At 30.8% G+C, this 21893-nt stretch overlaps 4 protein-coding genes and 1 long non-coding RNA gene across 7 annotated transcripts; 3 read left to right on the top strand and 2 right to left on the bottom strand.

Annotated features, from left to right (window-relative positions):
• Positions 1–5: 5 nt before the first annotated feature.
• Positions 6–2559, bottom strand: LOC115238057. The gene is made up of 2 exons (XR_003884432.1): positions 2428–2559; positions 6–2139 (listed from the first exon to the last, which is right to left on the bottom strand). It is a non-coding gene; the product is annotated as an uncharacterized LOC115238057 (long non-coding RNA).
• On the top strand, positions 2138–3747 carry LOC115238056 (6-pyruvoyl tetrahydrobiopterin synthase). Its single transcript, XM_029811560.1, has 2 exons — positions 2138–2640; positions 2831–3747. The coding sequence occupies exons 1-2, from the start codon at positions 2558–2560 to the stop codon at positions 3213–3215; spliced, it is 468 nt and encodes a 155-aa protein (XP_029667420.1). The 5' UTR covers positions 2138–2557; the 3' UTR covers positions 3216–3747.
• LOC115238055 (alkaline ceramidase) lies at positions 3459–6735 on the bottom strand. The gene is made up of 4 exons (XM_029811559.1): positions 6245–6735; positions 5377–5533; positions 5002–5239; positions 3459–4864 (listed from the first exon to the last, which is right to left on the bottom strand). The coding sequence occupies exons 1-4, from the start codon at positions 6335–6337 to the stop codon at positions 4543–4545; spliced, it is 810 nt and encodes a 269-aa protein (XP_029667419.1). The 5' UTR covers positions 6338–6735; the 3' UTR covers positions 3459–4542.
• A 640-nt stretch (positions 6736–7375) lies between these two features.
• Positions 7376–9108, top strand: LOC115238121 (HIG1 domain family member 1A, mitochondrial-like). Of its 2 annotated transcripts, none has more exons than XM_029811688.1 (3): positions 7376–7474; positions 8584–8698; positions 8786–9108. In XM_029811688.1, exons 2-3 carry the CDS (start codon positions 8611–8613, stop codon positions 8971–8973), a joined length of 276 nt encoding a protein of 91 aa, XP_029667548.1. In that variant the 5' UTR covers positions 7376–7474; positions 8584–8610; the 3' UTR covers positions 8974–9108. The 2 variants fall into 2 exon arrangements, with proteins under 2 accessions (XP_029667548.1, XP_029667547.1); XM_029811687.1 differs by having other exon boundaries at positions 7436–7647.
• A 2757-nt stretch (positions 9109–11865) lies between these two features.
• LOC115238134 (zinc finger protein 585B-like) lies at positions 11866–16304 on the top strand. 2 transcript variants are annotated; one of them, XM_029811706.1, is made up of 3 exons: positions 11866–12169; positions 13318–13704; positions 13839–16304. In XM_029811706.1, exons 1-3 carry the CDS (start codon positions 12029–12031, stop codon positions 15462–15464), a joined length of 2154 nt encoding a protein of 717 aa, XP_029667566.1. In that variant the 5' UTR covers positions 11866–12028; the 3' UTR covers positions 15465–16304. The 2 variants fall into 2 exon arrangements, with proteins under 2 accessions (XP_029667566.1, XP_029667567.1); XM_029811707.1 differs by lacking the exon at positions 11866–12169 and having other exon boundaries at positions 13318–13417; positions 13504–13704.
• Positions 16305–21893: the final 5589 nt, after the last annotated feature.

Here is a 21893-nt window from a genome sequence, read left to right as displayed (position 1 = left end):
TTTTATTTTTTTTTTTTTTATAGCAAAGAGCAAGTATTGTATATGATATTTTGAATGTATATAATTATATTTATTGAAATAATTTTTTCATGTTTCTTTATAAAAACTGTTTTGCTTTTTCCGTACATTTTATAGTAAAGGAATTACGATAAAATATGATATCATTTGTTACTCTTGCACTGCCAAAGTATCAAAGTAACAAATTCAATATACATCTAATTTATATACATTACTTACGATTTTCTCCTTTTTTTTATACTTATTCATTTCTTTTTCTCTGATTTTTTCTATCTCGTATTTATTTTTACTTTGAAATATGGTTGCTGTTATCTAAATTCACACCTTGTACATAGTTTGAATTAGGGATATTATTAACAGACATGTGATATATGTATATTCTTTCCCAATATGAAACTCTCTAAAAATGTATATGATTTCCGCAATAATGTAGTGTTGTTTAATCTAATCTAATTGATATTTTTCGCTTATGGAAATAAATATCCAACAGGAAAAAACGGAAGTGGATAGAAAATACGAGAGATATATTTATAGTTGGAATACTGCAACAATTTGACATAGATTTGATTATATATAGATTTTTCTGTACATTCTTTTTACATTATTTAATATTTTTGTAATTCATTTTTATAATATATTAATTATAATCATAATTATACAAAAAGCTATGGTAAAATTCATCTAATTTTATTATAATATTTACAAAAAATAGAATATTGATGTATAATGTTATAAAACCTTCGAATATATTGTCAAAGTAGTTTCAAAGTACACACAAGCATATATTTATTATTTAGTGGAACGCTCGAAAACACAACATCTAAAAATTATTTAATAATTGTTAAATTGAAAATCTTGCATTTTATATAGACGCATCATATATTGATACAATATACATACATATTTCAAAGATATATAATAAATTTCTGCTGTTAATTAGAAATAGGTAGAACTATTTACATGTATATGAATAATGAAACATGCATTAGCATAAACATATGTATACTTATCAAGAGATAAAAGGGGGATGCATATAATAAAAATTTCAAACTCTACACACATAATGTACATTATTTTCTGAAAGAAACAAGATAGAAGCAATATATGAAATCTTTGTGTATAGCTTTAATGTAAAAAACTATATGAGATAAGTGACATTTTAATTAAAATGTTTCATAATATAAATATCATGTATTATTGCTAAAAAAATTTATTATTTTATAATTGCTAATGCATTTTACATTTCGAGTTTATATGTTTTGCCTAACATTATGTATTGCTCACTTAGAGTTTAGCAGTGTCAATGTAATTGCACCATTATGTACATTTGTGCAACTTTTGTAAATAATGAAAGATTAAACATCATTGTACCCGTCAAAATTTATTTAGTTATATTCTTTAGAGTCGATAATGCTTCTATCTTGTAAATTTGCTTATATATCGTACCTCATTCTTACGCTTAAGTATCGTCGAATTTTTTATTCTCGAGCGAGCAAACCTGGACAAGCCTCGAGGCTTTTGTTTACTTATTGTTAGCACAATTAGCACATTAATGATAATCCTTTCCACTTTCTCTATACTTGTTCTTATGTTCGTTTTGAATTAAACAGCATATACAAACTTTTAAATATTTTTTAGAAAAGCACTATCTATTGTTTAAAATTTGTTAGGTTGCTATTAAAATAACATATAAATTAATATAATGTTAGAAGTTAAAACATCAGTTTAGTTTGTACAAACAATTATATTCGCATGATTCATTATCCCACATAACAGATTATTAGCAAAGAATTCGGCATTCTATGTGGTACATATTTTACATTTTAATAATACACATTTCTCTTTTTTGTTACGTATTTATATTTAGATATATTAATATTTCATCTGTCGATTTTCTATGATTAAATAGGTAATGTTGCACATATAAACAAAATTGTACTATTTATATATAAATGTAATTCTGATACAAACAAATTCTTTCTTGTGTTTTATATCAAATTAATTTATTTCTCTAAACGTAAAATATATATTTATAGAAAAAATGTTTTAGTTAAAAATATTACTTTATTTGGAAAGAAATGTCCTGTTGTCTGCACAGTTTTGTTTAAAGTGAAGGCATTTCTGAAATTTTAAAATTTTTGCTTCTTTAGAACTATGAAACTATAAAAGCTATAGAAATATATTTTTTCGAAATATATATATATACACACACACACAGACACACATATAGTTTAAAAATATATAATTCTAAATATTTAATGGTCATTAAAAGTTAGAGAATCGATCTACATATTTATGTATAGAGATCACTATATTGTGTGTATGTATATGATGTAAATATGATGTGTACGTGTGTGTGTATATATGATGTATATATTTACATCATGTGTATGTGTATACGACACATACATTTATATGTAGAGACGACCGAGAATTTATTTTTCAGCATTGGTAATTCTGAAATCAGAGTTTTGTATTATCATCACGCGCGCGCGAGATCTCCAATATCAATTCTCCAAGCTCGTGTTCTTGTTGGAGAATGGATTCTTCGTCTTATAAACGAAAACCGGTCGCTTATTTAACGAGGAAAGTTCAAATTTCTTGTTGTCACCGTTTGAATAGGTACGTGACGTAAATTATACGTTTTCAGTATTGGCAATTAATATCGGAACGTAGCCTAAAAGTGATGCAAGGACATATATATATATATACTTTGACTATAAAAAAATACTGCAATAAAAGACTAGCTAAAATATTGTTTAAGAGATTTGAGACACTTTATACCAGTTTCAAATATTTTAATAAATTTTAGCCCATTTTTGAATGAGCATGAAAATGCAAGAGTGTATGGAAAGTGCAACAATATTTGGGGTCATGGTCATAATTACACAATAGAAGTAACTGTTCGCGGACCAATAGATCCATCAACAGGAATGGTTCTTAATCTGACAGACTTGAAAGACTGCATGCAGAAGGTGGTGATAGATCAAATGGATCATAAAAATATTGATAAGGAGCTGGATCATTTCACAAACACAGTATCTACAAGCGAAAATATTGCTGTTTACATTTTCGAGCAGCTAAAAAAGCAAATGTCTAATCCTGAATTATTGTATGAAGTCAAAGTTCATGAAACTGATAAAAATGTTATGTATTTTAGAGGCGAATACGATGAAAATGTATCTTCCGATTTTTAATTACACCATTTATACAAATTTGTATATTTTTTAGTGTTCTTTTTTTTTTACATTTTTATTACTCATATACTACAACTTTTAAAAAAATAAAATTATTATACATAAACCATATGTTATAAAACATACAGATATTAATATACACATTCCTATTTCATCATAATTTCATTTAGTTAGATATGATTATGTAGATATACATATATGCTATGTACAATATAACTACAAGTTGAAAACTGTTTACTCTCATATCTTTTTATTATTGCACATATGTAGATACAGTCTCAAATTGTAGATAACTATGAAATCCTGAGTATATTATTTATATGTATGTGTGTATACATGCACGCGCGCGCGCATCACATAGAACATGTACACTCAGGAATTTTAACACACATACATATACATATAAGTTAAATATACTTATACTATATGTTTACATATAGATATTTAAAATATAAATTGCGCATTGCGTTTTTAAGTAATGATTAGAAAACATATAAAAATAGTCTTTTGTAAAAAAGTTAACAAGAGTACACATATCACAATACATAATCATCCTATAAATTATTTTTAATTTGCTAATATACATAATCATAAATATTAAACCAATTTTCTAAAATTATTCGTGTGCATGAGGGAATTTTTTGTTTGTGTATAATGTCAACAATTACGGAGAAATAACAACATTATTTATAATTTAAGACAAAAATTTTGTTATAAAGTATCTAAATGTGTGTCATACTTTATAAATTTTCTATAAAATCTGTTTTAGGTTTTTATAAGAGAGAAATATAGCTTACTATCTAATATCACTAAAAGAAGAAATTAATTTCCAAATAAAAATATTCATTAGACTATTACAAAAAAAAAATAATTTGCTTATTAATTTTTGATAATATTTGCACTCATTTAATATGAATAATTTTAATATAAATAAATAAGAAACAGATCTAGAGTACTGTATAATGTAGTAAATAACTTTAATTCTACATTATATAAATTCATTTCAAATTAAATGTCATATGCTATTTTAGTATATTATAACATTATTACTAAACTCTTTTTTATTAAGTGTTTAATGTCACTTGTAATAATTGTTTGTACACGTTTATTTTTTCATTTTCTTATAATGTAAAATTTAATCCTTAGCTTCATTCCCACTTTGATTCTATAAAACGAAAGAGATGCAATGTATTTTTCAAAAATAAACATTTATATAAGTTGCAGAACCACACATATATGTGTACTTAAATATTGCATGAAACCCAAACACTTATTACAATAATAATGCATTATAGTCTTAGACATCTCAAAGTGGTTGCAAGAAGAGTTATATGTTCGAATCATAGTTTATTTTCATATAACTTCGAATAGTCACGTATGGTATACCGAGTTCGAAATCATCTCTGGGCCAGTATTTAAGTACTGGCAATTGTTGCGGCTTTTCATCTTGTACGGCAAAATATGCAAAAAGCACCGCCGCGGTGTAACTTGCAATAAAGATAAATAGATGCCATAGCGCGTGAAGATAAGGAAAATTAAGATTTAGCCATGTATCACAGAACAAACGATCGTTTAACCAACAAGTTACCGATAGTATCCACATGGCGCTGCATCGCAATCCCAGTCTATATACTCTCATCGATGTAGTCCTTTAAAATTTGTGCTTGATTGTTAGAATTTGTATAATTTTCTGTGTATATATATATAATTTCTATATCTAATCTAATTCTATATATTTATTTCTATATTTATATCTATGTTTATAAATTTCTATTATTTAAATTACCTCTTCAGTTCTATGATCAGAAATCCGAACGCCGGTATACCCAAGCTCATCAATGCGAAAGCATTTACAGCTGGATGTATTATGCCTAAGCCAGTAGCGATCAAAGTCGGTAATATTGCGCATATAGAGAAGAGCTTTCTATCATTGCGAAAGATATTTGGAAAATATCTTCTTGGAAAGAACATGCAAAAGCCTGCCATGTATACCCATAAAATAGCTAATTCATCCAAGAGTTGTCCTATTACACATAAAATTAATTTATATATATAAATTTTTCCACGATTAACCCAACATTATTTTTAAACAGTAACTGCAATATCAGAACCATTACTTCTTAATTATTAGTTGATATATTTTCATATTCATGATTCTTACCAATCAAGGACAAAGTAGCATGAAAATATGCGCTACTGAGTCCCACTATCATCAATAAGAACCAAATTATATGAATCCCAGGATTTACAAAGCGACCATAATCTCTAAATAAGTGCATGAGCACAGGTGGAAGTAACAGGAAGACCACATTACTGAACTAAAAAATAAAAAGTTAAATAGTAATAACAATCAATTTAATCTCAGTAAAATGCATACTCCCTTCGTTGTGCCGACCTGCAATTGGCAACAATCAAAAGTAAAAATTACATGTTATCCTTTTATACTTTTGTAATATTTATCTAATTTAATTAATTTCGATTTAAATAGTAATATAAATCTTAGTTTTATCCAAGAACATCTATATGTATACATAGCTATGAGATATATAGTATATGAGAGAGGAGAGAAAGAGAGAGTCATACTTAATATGCAGAAAAAAATAGAGTATTCTATTAAATGCTGTCTGAAATGTTTTAAAAGAATAAATTACTTTCTATCCATGAATAATTTGTAAATGTAATGTTTCTAAACATAAATGAGTGTAGGAAGATAATGTAGAACAAGCCATTGAAACCAGCAGGCTTATTCTATAACTTTAAACGCATGCATTATAATTATAACGTGTAAATACTTCTTTTTAAAAATATATTTGACATGTTTTTTATTTTTTGTTTTCTGAGTACTAACAATATCGCGTGTGTAAAATATCTGAACGTGATTGTCTAAAAAAAAAGAACATGAGAGCGATAACTTGTTGAGCAAATTTGCTTCTCTTTCATCTCTCAAAATACATGAAATAAATTTTTAGATTCTTGAAAACAGGAACGCTTGTGTGCTAAATATATTATATATATAAATATATACGAACTGTATTCATAAATTCAGCGATGCTGGGTGAAATACTGTAATTGCCTTCACACCAGTCCACTGGTGAACTGCCAGCCTCAAAGGGTTTCCACATGTTTCAAAAACGAAGTCTTGATTCCTCAAAACTCGAGACTGAGTTGTTCAAGTTTCTCACGAGATTCAAGTTAGTTTCTTAAAAGAGAAATCATCTGACGATAGCACAATAGACATTCTCGTGTAGCCACATACGTATGTGCATACGTATATTGAGTGATTTGCACTCAAAGTTACGTGGAAAGAATACAAAAATATATTTTATTCCGATCCAATCTTTCCAATCTAACATCTCATATCATCCTGAACCTAATTCCTAAATATTTGCGTTATTTCTATATTATAAATGGAGAAAAATATTTATACGATTACTAAATATCAACAAATGTGTATTTGATTCTATCAGTGAACTGTATACATATTGAAATGAGCGATCCCTTTGTTTGGCTATCGCCACTTTTTCGCCGAGAGAGAGGTGTCAGGTGTGTTTGGATGATGGCATCTCTTTCTAGTATTATCTGATTGGTCCATGGCATGTCACGTGACATCATTCTTAGTTTAGGCTGCGTTTGAAAACATTACCTGTGTGCACACGAGTGTCGTTCTATCTTTGTTATGTACTAAAAGTTAAGCAAAGATAGAACGACAATCGTGTGCACACGGGTGATATTTGTCGTACGACAAATGTAATATCGGCGTGATACGGGCTTAACACTATTCGAGTCTTGAATATATCATTTTTATTGGTACTTGGTATGCTCTACTCTTAGAACATATATAAATGGAAGGGGAATAGCAGGCTGAAAAGTGTCGAAGGAAGTGAGAAAGAAATCGTAGTTGCCTCTCTCTTGTGGGTAACTACACATACAAGCATCGTGTCTGTAGTATACATACTTTTGTGTACACACACATGGCCGCGCATGCGCACTTTTGAGCAAAGTAACTCACAAGAGAGAGGCAACTATGATTTTCTTTCTTACTTCCTTCCGACATGTTTTTCTATCGGGAAACAAAGGCATTCCCCTTCCATTTATATATGTTCTAAGGCTCTACTCAGGGCTGCGTTCGAGAACATCACCCGTGTGCACCGAGCGTCGTTCTATGTTCTATCTTTGTTATTTACTGAAAGTTGAACAAAGATAGAACGACGCTCGTGTGCACACGGATGATGTTCTCGAACGCGGCCCAGTACATCAAGGTGAGCAAAGCTCGTCTTAACGACCGATATGCTTTTTCGCAAATACTTGTATTGATTTGTATTTTTATGTGAAAGGAATCGTCAGAAACACAAATTAAATAGAATTTACATAATAAATTAATAAAAGAGAAAGAAAAGTGTGTGGTCGGATAATTTAAAAGTTTTGAAAAAAGGTTAGTATATTAGTATGATTCAAAGTTCGATAGATTCGATATGACAAAATAATGGAAAATTTATGTTTTGGGTGGTTTCTATATATTATTATGAGATTTCTATTTTTTTATGGGTTTTTTAAAAAGTATTTAGATTTAAATTTAGGTTAGGTAATATTGATGTATACAATTAGAATAATTTAGATTTTTACAGTTAAATAATATTTCTACTTTGTCTATTGTTGACGAATAATTATTATATAAATGTAGAAGATATATCAAATTTTAATTGCATAATATGTGCCAAAAACAGAAAAAAATGATTAATAGAACTGTGATCTTTGTCACGACCTTGAATTAGACAAGCATGGCGTAGTTAAAATCTAATATATATATATGTGTGTGTGTGTGTGTGTGTGTTGCTAATTATCATAAAAATAAAAAATTAGGTTTTTTTTTTAATAAAGTTAATTTTAAGTAAACTCTATATAATTTCATATATATATTGATGAAATTTTTACAGAAAGAAAACTAAACTTAAATTTATTAACAATGAGACATGTTTAATCAATTCAAAGAAATTATAAAATATTTTTGATGTAATGACAAACTTGAATCTATTTCTGTTCAAAGAATAATTTGTGCATAATTATTAATTATTTATAGTCAATTAACATATACTTGAAATAAAATAAAATTATTCTTGTAAGAGTCAAGTACAGTGATATTATTTCTTAAACTATATATATATATATATATATATATATATATATATAAATGTCTTTCTATATATATTTTGTTCTCAACTTTATTAAATTTAATAATAAAATTCGAATAAAAGTGATAAATCTGTAAATACATACTTTAAGAGATAAGTTTTGCTGGAAATCAATTATCTCAAAATATTTGCAATTTTTGCAATCAAGTGGGTTATTTTCAAAACTAATTAATTTTCAGGTTAACAGAAACTGAGTCTTTTCGAAAATGGCTACTAATAATGATGATATTGTAGATCAAACATTGTCAGAAAAATTATTAGAAAAAGGACGAAGATCACCATTTCTTGTAGCAAGTATGTATGCATATATAAAACAGATAAAAATATAAATAATCTTTATATTATTAATATCAACTATGTATATCGTTTTTTTTTAAACAGGTTTAATAGGTTTGACAGGTGTCTGTGGCTATGGTGCTTATGCTTTTAAGAAGAGGAAGATATCTACACAGTTATATCTAATACAGCTACGAGTTGCCGCACAAGGAACAGCAATAGCTTGCTTGACAATAGGAATGGGTTACCATATGATAAAGAAGCATATTTTGCATGATGAGAATGAACCATAATATTAAACATTATGTTTATAGTCTAATTGTTTCCTATATATAAAATGACAAATTTATATATATATATGTACACAAAATTTGTCATATGTATGTATATATAGTGATAATTATGAAAATATATAATATATAGTAATATTTATAAAAACATGTAATATATGTATAGTATGTGTGTGTGTATATACATGCAATATTATATATATAATTATATTATTCTTATTACAAACATATTAATTTTAAACTTTATTTCCAATCCAATTATTAATTTTATTTGAAATACCTCATCCTTCTTAACTGGTGATAATAAAATACATTACTAAGAGCCACTTTTACGAAATTTTGATTAACTTATCAAAGATTAAAATTCGTGGTATTTTGTTAATATGTCTACAAATATTACTTTTAGTATTTTACACATAAAAAAATTCAATTAGAGATAAATTATATGCTTGAAAATATTGTTAATTGGAATTTTTGATATAAAGCTGGACATTTAATACTTATAATTATACTATTTATACCATTGTAGAAGAGGGGCAACAATATAATTTAATGTATCTATTTTAAGAATGAAAGGATATATGCACAATATAATTAAAGAATTAAATTTTATAATATACATAATATTTATTCTCATTATTTGGCACATTTATAACTCATTATAATCTGAAAAGCCAAATGTTAAATTGGATTCTTCTAAGATTTTTATTTTATTTGTAATAATCAATTTATATCTTATTAAACTATACATATTATCATTATTGTTTTTATCCAATATTGATTTTAATTGTGAGATTATAGAATGTGTATGTGTGTGCTCTCACGCACGCACGAATTTCTTCTGAAAAATCAAATTCTAATAGCGAATTCGCGTCGGAATTCACCTGCACTACATCCATACTTCATATTAATGCATACTAAATAAATGCTGTTATATTTGAAATTAATATAAACATTTTAAAGAATTGAAACCAATTTTAATAATGATATGTCGTCATATTATTTAATAGAACATACGAGCACATTAATCATTTCATCATTAAAGTATTTATATATATTGTATCAACGCGTTTAAATACTTCATATATAGCAGCCCTTAGTGTGCAATATAGTGTACAGTGTTCTTTTGGAAGAGAAAATCCAGGTAAAAAAAATCTAATGGTGTTAAATCAGGCGAATGTGTTGCCTATGGTCGCCACGGGGTAAAGCACAATTGAACTTTTATAAATACATGAATTTGTATAACAATGTAAACATACCATTATGTCAGTGTATAACTATTTTTTTTAATATTTCTAATTTCACCGAAATAGATGATCATTTTAGGAACATCCTGTATATATAATATACATACACAGACAAATGAGAGCGATAATACGATATCAGTAAGATCACCAAAATAATTCGTAATAATTTGTAATTTCATCAAAATCAATGGTTACTTTAGGAACACCTTGTATATATAATATACATATACATACACACTAATCACAATGGTATACAATATCAGTAAATTCACCAAAAAATAATTTGTAATTTTGCCAAAATAGATGGTGAATTTAGAAACACCCTGTATATATTATATACATATCAACAGTGATTGGTATCATTCTGTCTGACGCGCGAAACAGAATGGTCAACGATGCTAGTGCGACAACAGTGATATCAAACGATATCGTGGCAATAGCGACGGCGGTGGCAACGTCGGCGGCGGCGGCGGAGGCGGCGACGACGACGACGACGACGGCGACGACGGCGGCGGCGGCGACGTCGACGACGTAGATAATTAATATTGAACCATTTAAAGGAACGATGGAGGGAGAAGATTTTGGAAGTGTCTCATTTGTTACTATATTATAAAATTTGTTTATTCTCACAGACTTCTCTCTTTGCACAAGTAGTAACCTATATACTCTTGAGTATAGAGAAAGAAAAGTGTTCCACGAATTTAAATAATGCTAGAAAATACACATATCGGCCATCTGTTAGAGCAGTAGACAGCTGATAAGCAAACATTTACCGTTCTCTAAACGAATGCATGCCATAAGACAATTGCAGATGATTTCTCTCCTGCTCTAAGAACATGGTAACTGCTGCCTTGGCAGGTGTGAATAGTCCATCCGAATCAGAACTGTAAGAGTTATGATCGGTGCCTTTGTGCACTAATAGCGGAGAGTTGGTTTGCTCTATCATTTCATTTTGCGAGAAATCGTGCGTCTCCTCTTCCGTGCAACCGTCTAAAACTTCTTCCATGGAGACCTCAAAGTCAGCGCTCTGATACACTTCGAGCACCGTTTGTTGATTTGATTGGCCATCGCTTAACGTACGCTCGTGAGTCGGTTCACTTTGTGACAAGACGGCAAACTTGGTGTCCCGGTGACTGCCGTCAAGAGAGATGTTGGAGAGGAATGTGAGGGCGGCCAATCTTCTGCGTGAGTAATTTTTCTTTAAGGCCGCTGCCATTCCACGATAAACCGTGTCGGGATACCGGTACCAAATACCGAGATAAGTAGTGATAACGTGGGCCCGATGACAACGGCGACGACGACGGCGACGACGACGACGATGATGACGACGGCGACGACGGCGACGACGACGACGATGGTGACAGCGACGTCGACGACGACGACGACGGCGAAGGCGACGGCGGCGGCGACGACGACGACGGCGGCGACGGCGACGACGACGGCGACGGCGACGACGACGGCGACGACGACGGCGACGGCGACGACGACGGCGACGACGACGGCGACGGCGACGACGACGGCGACGACGACGGCGACGGCGACGACGACGGCGACGACGACGGCGACGGCGACGACGACGGCGACGACGACGGCGACGGCGACGACGACGGCGACGACGACGGCGACGGCGACGACGACGGCGACGACGGCGACGACGACGGCGACGGCGACGGCGGCGGCCACAGCAGCGGGGGTGGTGACGGTTTTGCGCGTGTGTTTACTGCCGCTGATCGACGAAAGCCTTCTCCCTCTCGTTTCGCGATTGTTCTTTGGTCGCGGCCGCGATCCGTGTGTTTGCCGCGGGAAAAACGATGTCAGGATACCGCAAGGTGAATTATTACGAGCTATGCCGATTGTGTACCAACAGCGAAGGTAACAAGATGAATATATTTCGCGAGGAGGGACGCAGACGACAATTGCAGACGAAAATACAAACATATTTGCCGATACAAGTAAGCACTAAGCACGCATTCTCGCTCTCACATCGAACAGTTTCGAACATTCTGGCACGATTTGCCTGTCAAATCTTAATTTCTTAATTTGATCATGCATTCGCAAGCAACGCGAAAGTTGAGAAAATATCCGAAGAATTTATGAGAGATATTTGAGATTTGTTTCTTTTTTTTGCGGGAGGGGGGGAAGGGGTTACTATTGAAGAAGAACAGAGAGAGAGAGAGAGAGAGAGAGAGAGAGAGTACACTTCGGTTTGATTCATGAAAATAACATTTATCTGAAAATCAGTAAATAATGATAGAATAACACAAGTAATCTTTCGTTATATATATCAAATAACTTATATGTTTCAGTTACAAGAGATTATAATGGATATATATCATATGGGAGTCAAAAAATTCATATATAAACATATATAAATTTAATTTTGCAAAAACTATGTGCAACTCATCAATTATGTTTGTTTCAAATGAAACTAAGTTTCCAACATAAAAGCAAGAAATTTTAACTTTATTTATACAAATTTAGTCTACTATATATATATAACATTTATAATGACTAATATATAATATAAATTTTATATTGTATGTTCCTCTTGTATGTGTGTGTATATGTGTGTATGTTGTGTGTGCTAACATATATTTGCAAACCTTTACATAAGCTTACTACATTAATGACAACTTTATTTTGTTTACTGTGTAAACATTATTTATTTATATTTATATAGAAACTATTCAATTATCTTATCTTACTATTTGTTATATATCTCTGTTGTATATATAAAATATCAAAAGCATATATTTCATTGTTATTTATATGAGTTATAAATAATGCAAAATAATACAAAATTTAAGTGTATAACAAATTAATTTATATGAATATATATTCATTTGAAGAAAAGTTACAAGAATATATTTATAGAAGTACACACACACACACACACAAAGTTTTAAAATTAAGATTTGTTTAAAATAAATTTTTAATATATGATTAATATATATAAATTAATGTTTAATTATATGTCTAATTATCACAAAAGAAGAATTAAAATCAAATAAAATATCTGCATATATATTATAATAGAGATAAATAAATCTTATTATTTTTCCTTTTTACAATAAATACAAATTCATTGTATTTGTTTAAGGTTATGGAAGAAGACTCATTACCAAAAATTGTATGCCACGAATGTGTCAAGAAGCTGGAGAATTTCATAGAATTTCGGGAAACCGTAGTCAATGCCGAGGGTATGTTGGAGTCTTATTTTACTTCACTTCGTTTCTCTGAAGATTTTTTAAAAGAAGGAAAAGTTTATGTAAAAAATACCGAAAAGGAAAGATCATCGACACCAGAGGATGAAATTCTTAAGTCAATGGATAAGGTATCGACATCACCGAGAAGTCAAGTAATAAGCAATGATCAACAAATACAGCAACATCAACAACCTGTTGTAGTTAGCAATATAAATGCTTCTAATATACAAATCATCAGTGGAGTTCAAGCCAGAGTGCAGCAATACAAATGTGCTATGCAGGTCTGTAATGAATCTCAATAATCTTCTAACATTAAATGTAACACATTTTTCTCAAATGTATCCTCCATATATTTATCATAAATAAAACGCTGCGATATCAAAAATAATAAGGTATTACAATTTTTTACATTTAGATGCAACCAGGCGGTATGGCAGCAGCTGTTGTTGAAGCTACAGCAGAAACTCATTACAGTTATCAACAGCAGACATCGCAAGTATCGTCGCAACAATCAAATGAAGTGCAAAATCAAATTAGTGACCAGCAGAATCAATCTCCTGCGATCCAACAACAAGCGCAGAACCAAATACAGAGTCATAGTCAAATAAATCAGCAAGTACAATCCCAAAGACCAATTTCTCAACAATTGAACCAGGCAGGGCAATTATCTCAGAATCAAAGCCAAGTTAATCAACATGTGCAGGGACAGATCTCGCAGCAGCTTCAACAATTACAGAGGCAACAACGCGAATATGAAAAACAGCACAGAATTCAGCAACTTGAGAAACAACAAGCACAAATTATAACGCAACAAGAATTCTCGGTGAAACAAGAGACACCGGTTGTACATCAAAACAATAATGTAGTTCTCAAAACCGAGACAGACATAGAGCCAAATCAACAAGTCATACAAAAAATACAATCTGAAGTCCAAAAAGATGAGTCTCCTAACTCAGGTGTACAAACTTATACTACAGTACAAGCAACACCAGAAGTATTTTTAAACTTGGGTTTCAAAGAGAACACACTAACAACACCAACAACAGTGCGAGATGACATAAAAGATTTTAAAGAATTTGCAAAAACTTCATCCGATGATGGGATGTCTCGTAATTCAATTGATCAAATCAGAGAATTTCTGAGGCTTAGGTCAGGATCAGAACCAGCATCTTTAATCACTGTAAATCCTCAAGTACTCTCGCAGACTACAAAGAATACTATCTGCCGTGATTGCGGTAAAAGTTTTTCCTCCTTGACTCAAATGAGCAATCATAATTGTAGCGTTGAAATACTTATAAATGAATCACCAGATACTAGAAGCAAAGATGATTCTTTACAAGCTAATGTTAATTCCTTTAGTTGTGATATTTGTAGTAAACCATTTAAACGAAAAGAACATCTGTTTCAACATAGAAAACTGCATACTGGTGAGCGACCATATGTATGCACGACGTGTGCAAAAGCATTCAGCCGTAAAGAGCACTTGGTTAGACATTCAGTATCTCATACTGGGCAAAAGATGCACGAATGTGAGATGTGCGGTAAAAGTTTTTCGCGCAAAGATAATCTCCATAAACATCGGAAAACGCATGGTGTATCTGGTCCTTATATTTGCGAAACTTGTGGCAAGTCTTTCGTTGTAAAACATTATTATGTGATGCATTTAACTACTCATGCAACAACTCTCACAGATGGCGTAAACTGTCCAGATCCATTGCCATATAAATGCGATATATGCCACAAAGCATTCTCTGTAAAACAATATCTTACTACGCATAAACTTAGACACAGATCGAAAAATAATAACTCTGCACAAAATAATTTAAATGGACATCAACAGCAACAATCGCAGCAAGCAGACACTGCAAATAATGTGAATGTAGTGACAAATAATGTTAGCAATGCTGGACATTTAAATAATAATGGACAAGCTAGTAACGAATCAACTGATGAAATACAAAGTGTTATCGAACGGAATGAACAGACTAATGAATCATTCACTAACAGTCAATATCATACTAATATACAAGAGTTTCAATGAGATAAGGGTAAGCGTGTCTATTATGTTCTCTTGCCAAATGGTAATAATCATAAGATCGTGGTTGTATAAGCAAGAGAAACTTTGACGCGCTAAACTATTTTCTTATATGGTTTTACTCTTGAACGAATGGTTTTTGTATTTTAATATTACAAGAATGAGAATCAAAGTGGCTATTCTGATAAATTAAACATTTTAATGTGTACACATTGCACAGAAGATAGATCTGTTGAATGATTTAAGAATGCTTGCTCGATACAATGATGTAAATATATCATGCCAACAAAACATATAACAAATAGTAGTTGTATAGAATGCAAGCTATAGTTTTTAAACAAATGCTCACTTGTAATAACATTTGAAAAGTATATACTACTCATACTTATATATAGCCTGTTGTCCAAATAATGAAATTGATTTTTTAAAAATGTGATATGTCAATATTGGACATTAAAAACACAATCTAGTTTGAACTTTGAAACTTTGCTGACACGACAAATGGATAATGATTTTTAAATGAACGAGATTTATATTTATTAATTTATTAGTATTTGTTGAATCATAAAATTATAGGATAAAAATAAATATTAAGCAGTGCAATCAAATTTTACATATTAAATTCTATAAAAATGAAACGGAAATGTGTATATTAGAAATTGAAAGAAATTTATGAAGTTTTTTCACGCTTTATCCTTTCGCTGAAAGCTTGATGATAAAATTGTTGAAAGAATGGGAAATAGTCAAAGACTAAATCACAATTGATGAGAAGATCTATTCATTCCAGCTATTTTTATGTACTTTCTGAATTGAAAATAGAATAGACATATGTTCTTAAGTTTTGAAGGAAAACAGACAGAAGAATTAAAATAATTAAAATAGAAAAGGGCTAGTAAGAGCCGGGTGCAGTATATCAATACACCTAATTAATTAATTAAAAACACAATTCAAGAGATCTTCTTTAATGTCGAACGTTTCGATCCTTCCTTTGGATCATCTTCAGCAAACAAAGAACCTCGTGTGTTCTGACATTCAATCTCCTTCTCGTCTCCATAGTGAATCTTCTCACCGGTTCCAGCCGTAAGGAGATGGCATAATGTCCATTTGATAGGACATTACAAAGCAAATTAGTTTGTAACGAGACGGAGAGTCGAATCGAGGAAAACACAAACATCCGAGTGTCAGAGACAAACGGCACGCACTATTGTGCACACAGTGCGTGCCGTTTGTCTCTGACACTCGGATGTTTGTGTTTTCCTCGATTCGACTCTCCGTCTCGTTACAAACTAATTTGCTTTGTAATGTCCTATCAAATGGACATTATGCCATCTCCTTACGGCTGGAACCGGTGAGAAGATTCACTATGGAGACGAGAAGGAGATTGAATGTCAGAACACACGAGGTTCTTTGTTTGCTGAAGATGATCCAAAGGAAGGATCGAAACGTTCGACATTAAAGAAGATCTCTTGAATTGTGTTTTTAATTAATTAATTAGGTGTATTGATATACTGCACCCGGTTCTTATTAGCCCTTTTCTATTTTAATTATTATATTCATATCAGAGCCTTCAATTTATTATTTGAAGAATTAAAAATTATAGTTAAAATGAATAGACTAAGGATTTTTATCTTTTTATAAGAACTGAATGGCATACCTGAAAGAATATGGAATTTTACCACCTCAAATCAATAATTGTCAGAAAAATGATACTTCTAATACTGGATGAATTTAATGTGAATTATCAATTTTAAGGAATTAATATAGTTCCATAACAAGATTCAAACTAGCTTGCAATTTTGATGTGTTAGTTTTTTAAAAAATTCAATTTTATTATTTTGTTGCAGACTATATATATATACAGAGAAATATAGACATAAGATCATTTCAATTTCTGATGAAAATTTATTATTGGTATACTATTAGTAATATATTTAAAAATGTCCAAAATATGTGAAGAAAATCACAAGATTTAAATAACATTTAATCAGCTTGTGATGTATCAATCCACAATTACAGTAGGATTTCCATAACTTTTCCGCTAGACAATTTTGGAAAAGAATAATGGAAAAAATCCAATTGTCGCGAAAATGCGTTTTCGCACATAAGGCTGTCAAATTACATATGTATGTACTTGCAAGATTAAATGTAAGTACATCTGTGTGCACTATACATGATCTACTTATTATGACATAAAGGTGGCTCGACATCACACGACATTAGCATTAATAAAGTCTGTGTGCAGAAAAGTATCAAACTATATAGAGGCCAAAGTTATGAGAATCTTACTGTAATTATATACAACAAATTCTCTCTCAATTGTAACAGTGTTATAAAGTTTACATTTCTTAGATCAGTAATTGCAACAGTCTTTAACTATTTTAAGGCTCCTAAATCTTCACTGCAGCCATATTGAATTATACTGAAACCTCTTAAGAGTAGACCGTGTGGGGCTCTGGTATACTCTAATAAGTATCCCTCGCTCCTATTGTTCAACGCCCTGGAAGATACCGTTTCACACGACGGTTATTCACGAGGTTTGAATATCCTTTCTACGCTACCGGGAAAAAGTATTGCGCCCGCAACTTTGTGCATTACTGCGTGGCTGGACCGTTACTCTTTCTCATGTTACTCGGGAGTAGCTTAGCGCGTGGAAGGGATGCAATATACTCTTTAGAAATTTACTTTTGAAAGCTTCCACTGTATGACGTCCGCGCCGAGAAATTGTATAAATCTTTTTCTTGATTCTCTTGAAATTTTTTTCGTGTTTGATAATGTGGATTAGTAAAATATGCCGAAAACTTTTGTGTTAGTAAATTATTATAACACATAAATCAAATACATTTGACCTTTTCAGCGAAAATGGACCTTACTTTCAGTGTATTTTACTAATCCATATTACTGAACATCAGTGATCGATAATATTTATTCAACAAAACTTATTTGTTTTGATGTATATCGCAAGAAAAAACGATTTCTTACTTTTGACATCATAATTCAATATGGCTGCAGTGAGGACATAGGAGCCTTAACATATTGTAGAGAGAAAAACATGATATTCTTATGTATACTTCTTGGATACAGAACAAAAAATAAGACCAAAGAAGTTTATATTATATAAATATATAAAAAAGATATAAGATAGGACTGAAGGGGTTTGTGCTAAGTTAATTGTATTGAGATTCAAAAAATTGGATATATATATCTGGAACAGTATATATATATATTATTGATTTGCAAGATGCTTTTATCATTTCCTTGGCTTTAATTATTAATTAATAAAAATATGTGCCATAGCATGGTCTCTGGGAAAAAAATATAAATATAAATATACATAATTTATTAGAGTTTCAGTATGATACTGATAAAAAGCAAGCAAAAATTGTGTTTTTATCCCATTTCTCATATATTTGTATTTGCTTATATAATATAATAAGTAAATTAAGCAATATCCATGCTTTCCTGTTCTCCGCGCCCCGCGTATCTCCTTCCTTTCTATAATTTCTATCTTCTAAAAACATTTATTTAACATAAGAGAAATTAAAAATAGAAACTATAATCTTTATGTGAATAGATTACACACACAGACACATATATATCACAACTTTTAAATTTCTCTATACATGCAAATTTTTAAATATTTGATATTGGATAGTTATTTTAGTATATTTATATATATGTAAACATAAAATGTTCTTCGAGAATCTTGCAAGAGAAGAGTCTTGCATATTGGAAAATATATATTAAAAAAAAAGAATGCCATTGTCAGATAAAATAATTAAATGTGTTCTCATAAGCTGAGAATTATAGAATTAATAAAAAATATGAAATGTGCAAATATATGCCCATAATATTTTTAAATTATTTTCATGAAGTGATAAAATTCAGATATTAAGGGGACATACCCGTTTGAACTCTCGAAAAATGAGTACATTTTCTAGATCCTTTGCAGCGCGACTTGAAAAAAATTTTTTATTTTTTTACCATATTAATACAATATTATTAAGCACTTAAAAAAAATTTCCCAGTTTAAAATAAAATTTTTTTTTAAAGTTATGCGAATATTTGCAGATTTATATGCATGAAAACTCGGGCTACATTCAACGGATTGACTTCAAATTTTGCATGCGAGTTCCTAATAAGATTCCGCATCTGCTAAGGAAGCCTTTTTTAAATCCGATTTCCCACTTTTTTGTTATAAACAAAAAAGATGGACTTTTAAAAAAAAGCGAAACTTTTTCAACATGCCGGCATTTTTTAATTTTTTTTAATTAAAAAAAACGCTTGGATAGCAGATAGCTATTAATGTTTAATAAAAAAAAAACTTGTATTTTTTATTTCGAATATAATAAACGGACATTTTCATGCATACCGTGCAGCCACCTAAAATTTTGAGGAATTTTACAAATATTCCCATAACTTTAAAAAATTTTTTTTAAGCTGAATATTTTTATTTAAGTAGTTAATAATATTGTATTAATATCCTAAAAAAATTAAAAATTTTTATCAAGTCGTTGCGCTGCAAAAAAATCTAGAAAATGTCATTTCTCGAGATTTCAAACGGGTATGCCCCCTTAAACACATTAATGATTTGTACATACTCACTCTCCTCTCTCTCTCTCCCTCTCCCCCCCCCCCCCCCTCTCTCTCTCTCTCTCTCTACCATTGCTAACAATGTAGAAAAGATATATATTTTATATAGATTTTAAATATATTTTATATCTGGGAAGATCAATTTTATAAATTTTGTTAAAAGCGAAAATTACTCAAATAAATAATAAGTTTAAATGTAGTGATTTATGTAAAACAGATATATATCTCAATAGTATATATCGCAAAGGATAATTTCAGAATTTTAAATGAAGCACCCTATAATTAATTACATTTTTAGATTTTGTACGAAAAAAATAAGTAAATTTTATTTGTAGCATTGTTGTGTAAAATGTTTCCATCAAAAATTATGAACATTTAAATCTAAAACGAGTTAATTCATTAATTGAATTCGATGCAACTGATGAATTTGTATTCATAATAACAAATCAAAAATAATAATTTATAGTCAAACAGATACAGTATCATATTCTATTCTAAAAGATATTTTGTGACAAGTGGATAAAAAAAAAGAGTCGTGGGGGTCATTTATTGGCCTCCTTGTTCAGCAGATCTCACACCTCTTGATTACTTTTTATATATAGCAAAGATAGAGTTAATGTCTTCACTACACCTACTACAATAGAAATATGAAATAGAGAATAGGTGAAGTTTGTGCCATTGTGACACCAGAAATGTTATGCAGAGTTAGACAGAGTTTTGTAAAAAGATTTGTCAAGTGTTTAGAAATAAATGGTCAACATATCGAATATTTAATAAAGTAAACGAACAGAAAAATTGTTTTATTTAAATCCTTTGTTTAATATTGTTTCATAATTACATTGATTAAACTTGTTTAAATTTTAAATACTCATAACTTTTTTGATAGAAACATTTCACAAAACAATATGTCATGAATAAAATTTACTTGTTTTTTTTTGCTGCAGAATCCAAAAATGTAATTTAATTATAGAGCGTTCTATCTGAAACTCTGAAGTTACTCCCCGTCCCTCTTTATGGGGAAACTAGGATGAGTTTATTTTTAAATGATTAAAAAGGCCTCTTGGAAACATGCAACTTTCTTTTGAACAACTTTTTTTAATTGGTTAAATATTTGTGGATTTATAACCCTAACGACACACATGTCCAGGGGATCGATCATAGACATAGTATATCTAGACCGAGTGTTGAGGAGTGGGAGCCAAGGTGCACGTAGAAAAGGACATACTCTGTTTCGTGCCCCTTGCGTTCTCTCTCGCTCGCACGTAGCATGACGAAAGAGAGCGCTATGCTCTGTGCGAGCGAGACAGAACGCAAGGAACACGAAACAGAGTATGTCCTTTTCTACGTGTATCTTTACCCCAACTCCTTAAATAAAGGCAAACGCTCGGTCTAGATATACTATGTCTATGGGGTCGATCATGTACTTTTTCCTTAGGGCGGAAACGTAAAAAGTGAAAAGTTTCACGTGAACTCTATGGGCGCGTTCAGGGAGTCGATTGTATATTTTTAAAACTAAAGTTATATAAAAGAAGGTTGAGGCCGGTATTCATAGTCCGTTCTTATATTTAAGATCGTCTTAAGATTCCATTCAACCAATGAAATGGCCGAATAGCATCTTAAAACCGTACTTAAGGTAATCCTAAATATAAGAACGGACTATGAATACCGGCCTAAAGGCCACCGCACAAGCTTTTCCGTAATGCATTACGTTACGTTAAGTACTGATTCTAAACCTAGAGCGCGTTCTGTTTCACGCAATGAGCGCATAGATTGCCTGGAAATATATAATATATGTTACGTGAACTATAGATTTCCAGGCGATCTATGCGCTCAATGCGTGAAACG

Source organism: Formica exsecta, unplaced genomic scaffold (assembly GCF_003651465.1).
Source record: "Formica exsecta isolate Colony F162 unplaced genomic scaffold, ASM365146v1 scaffold32, whole genome shotgun sequence".
Classification (NCBI taxonomy): domain Eukaryota; kingdom Metazoa; phylum Arthropoda; class Insecta; order Hymenoptera; family Formicidae; genus Formica; species Formica exsecta.
Note: the sequence above shows the minus strand (reverse complement) of the source record. Positions and strands in the feature narration are given on the sequence as shown.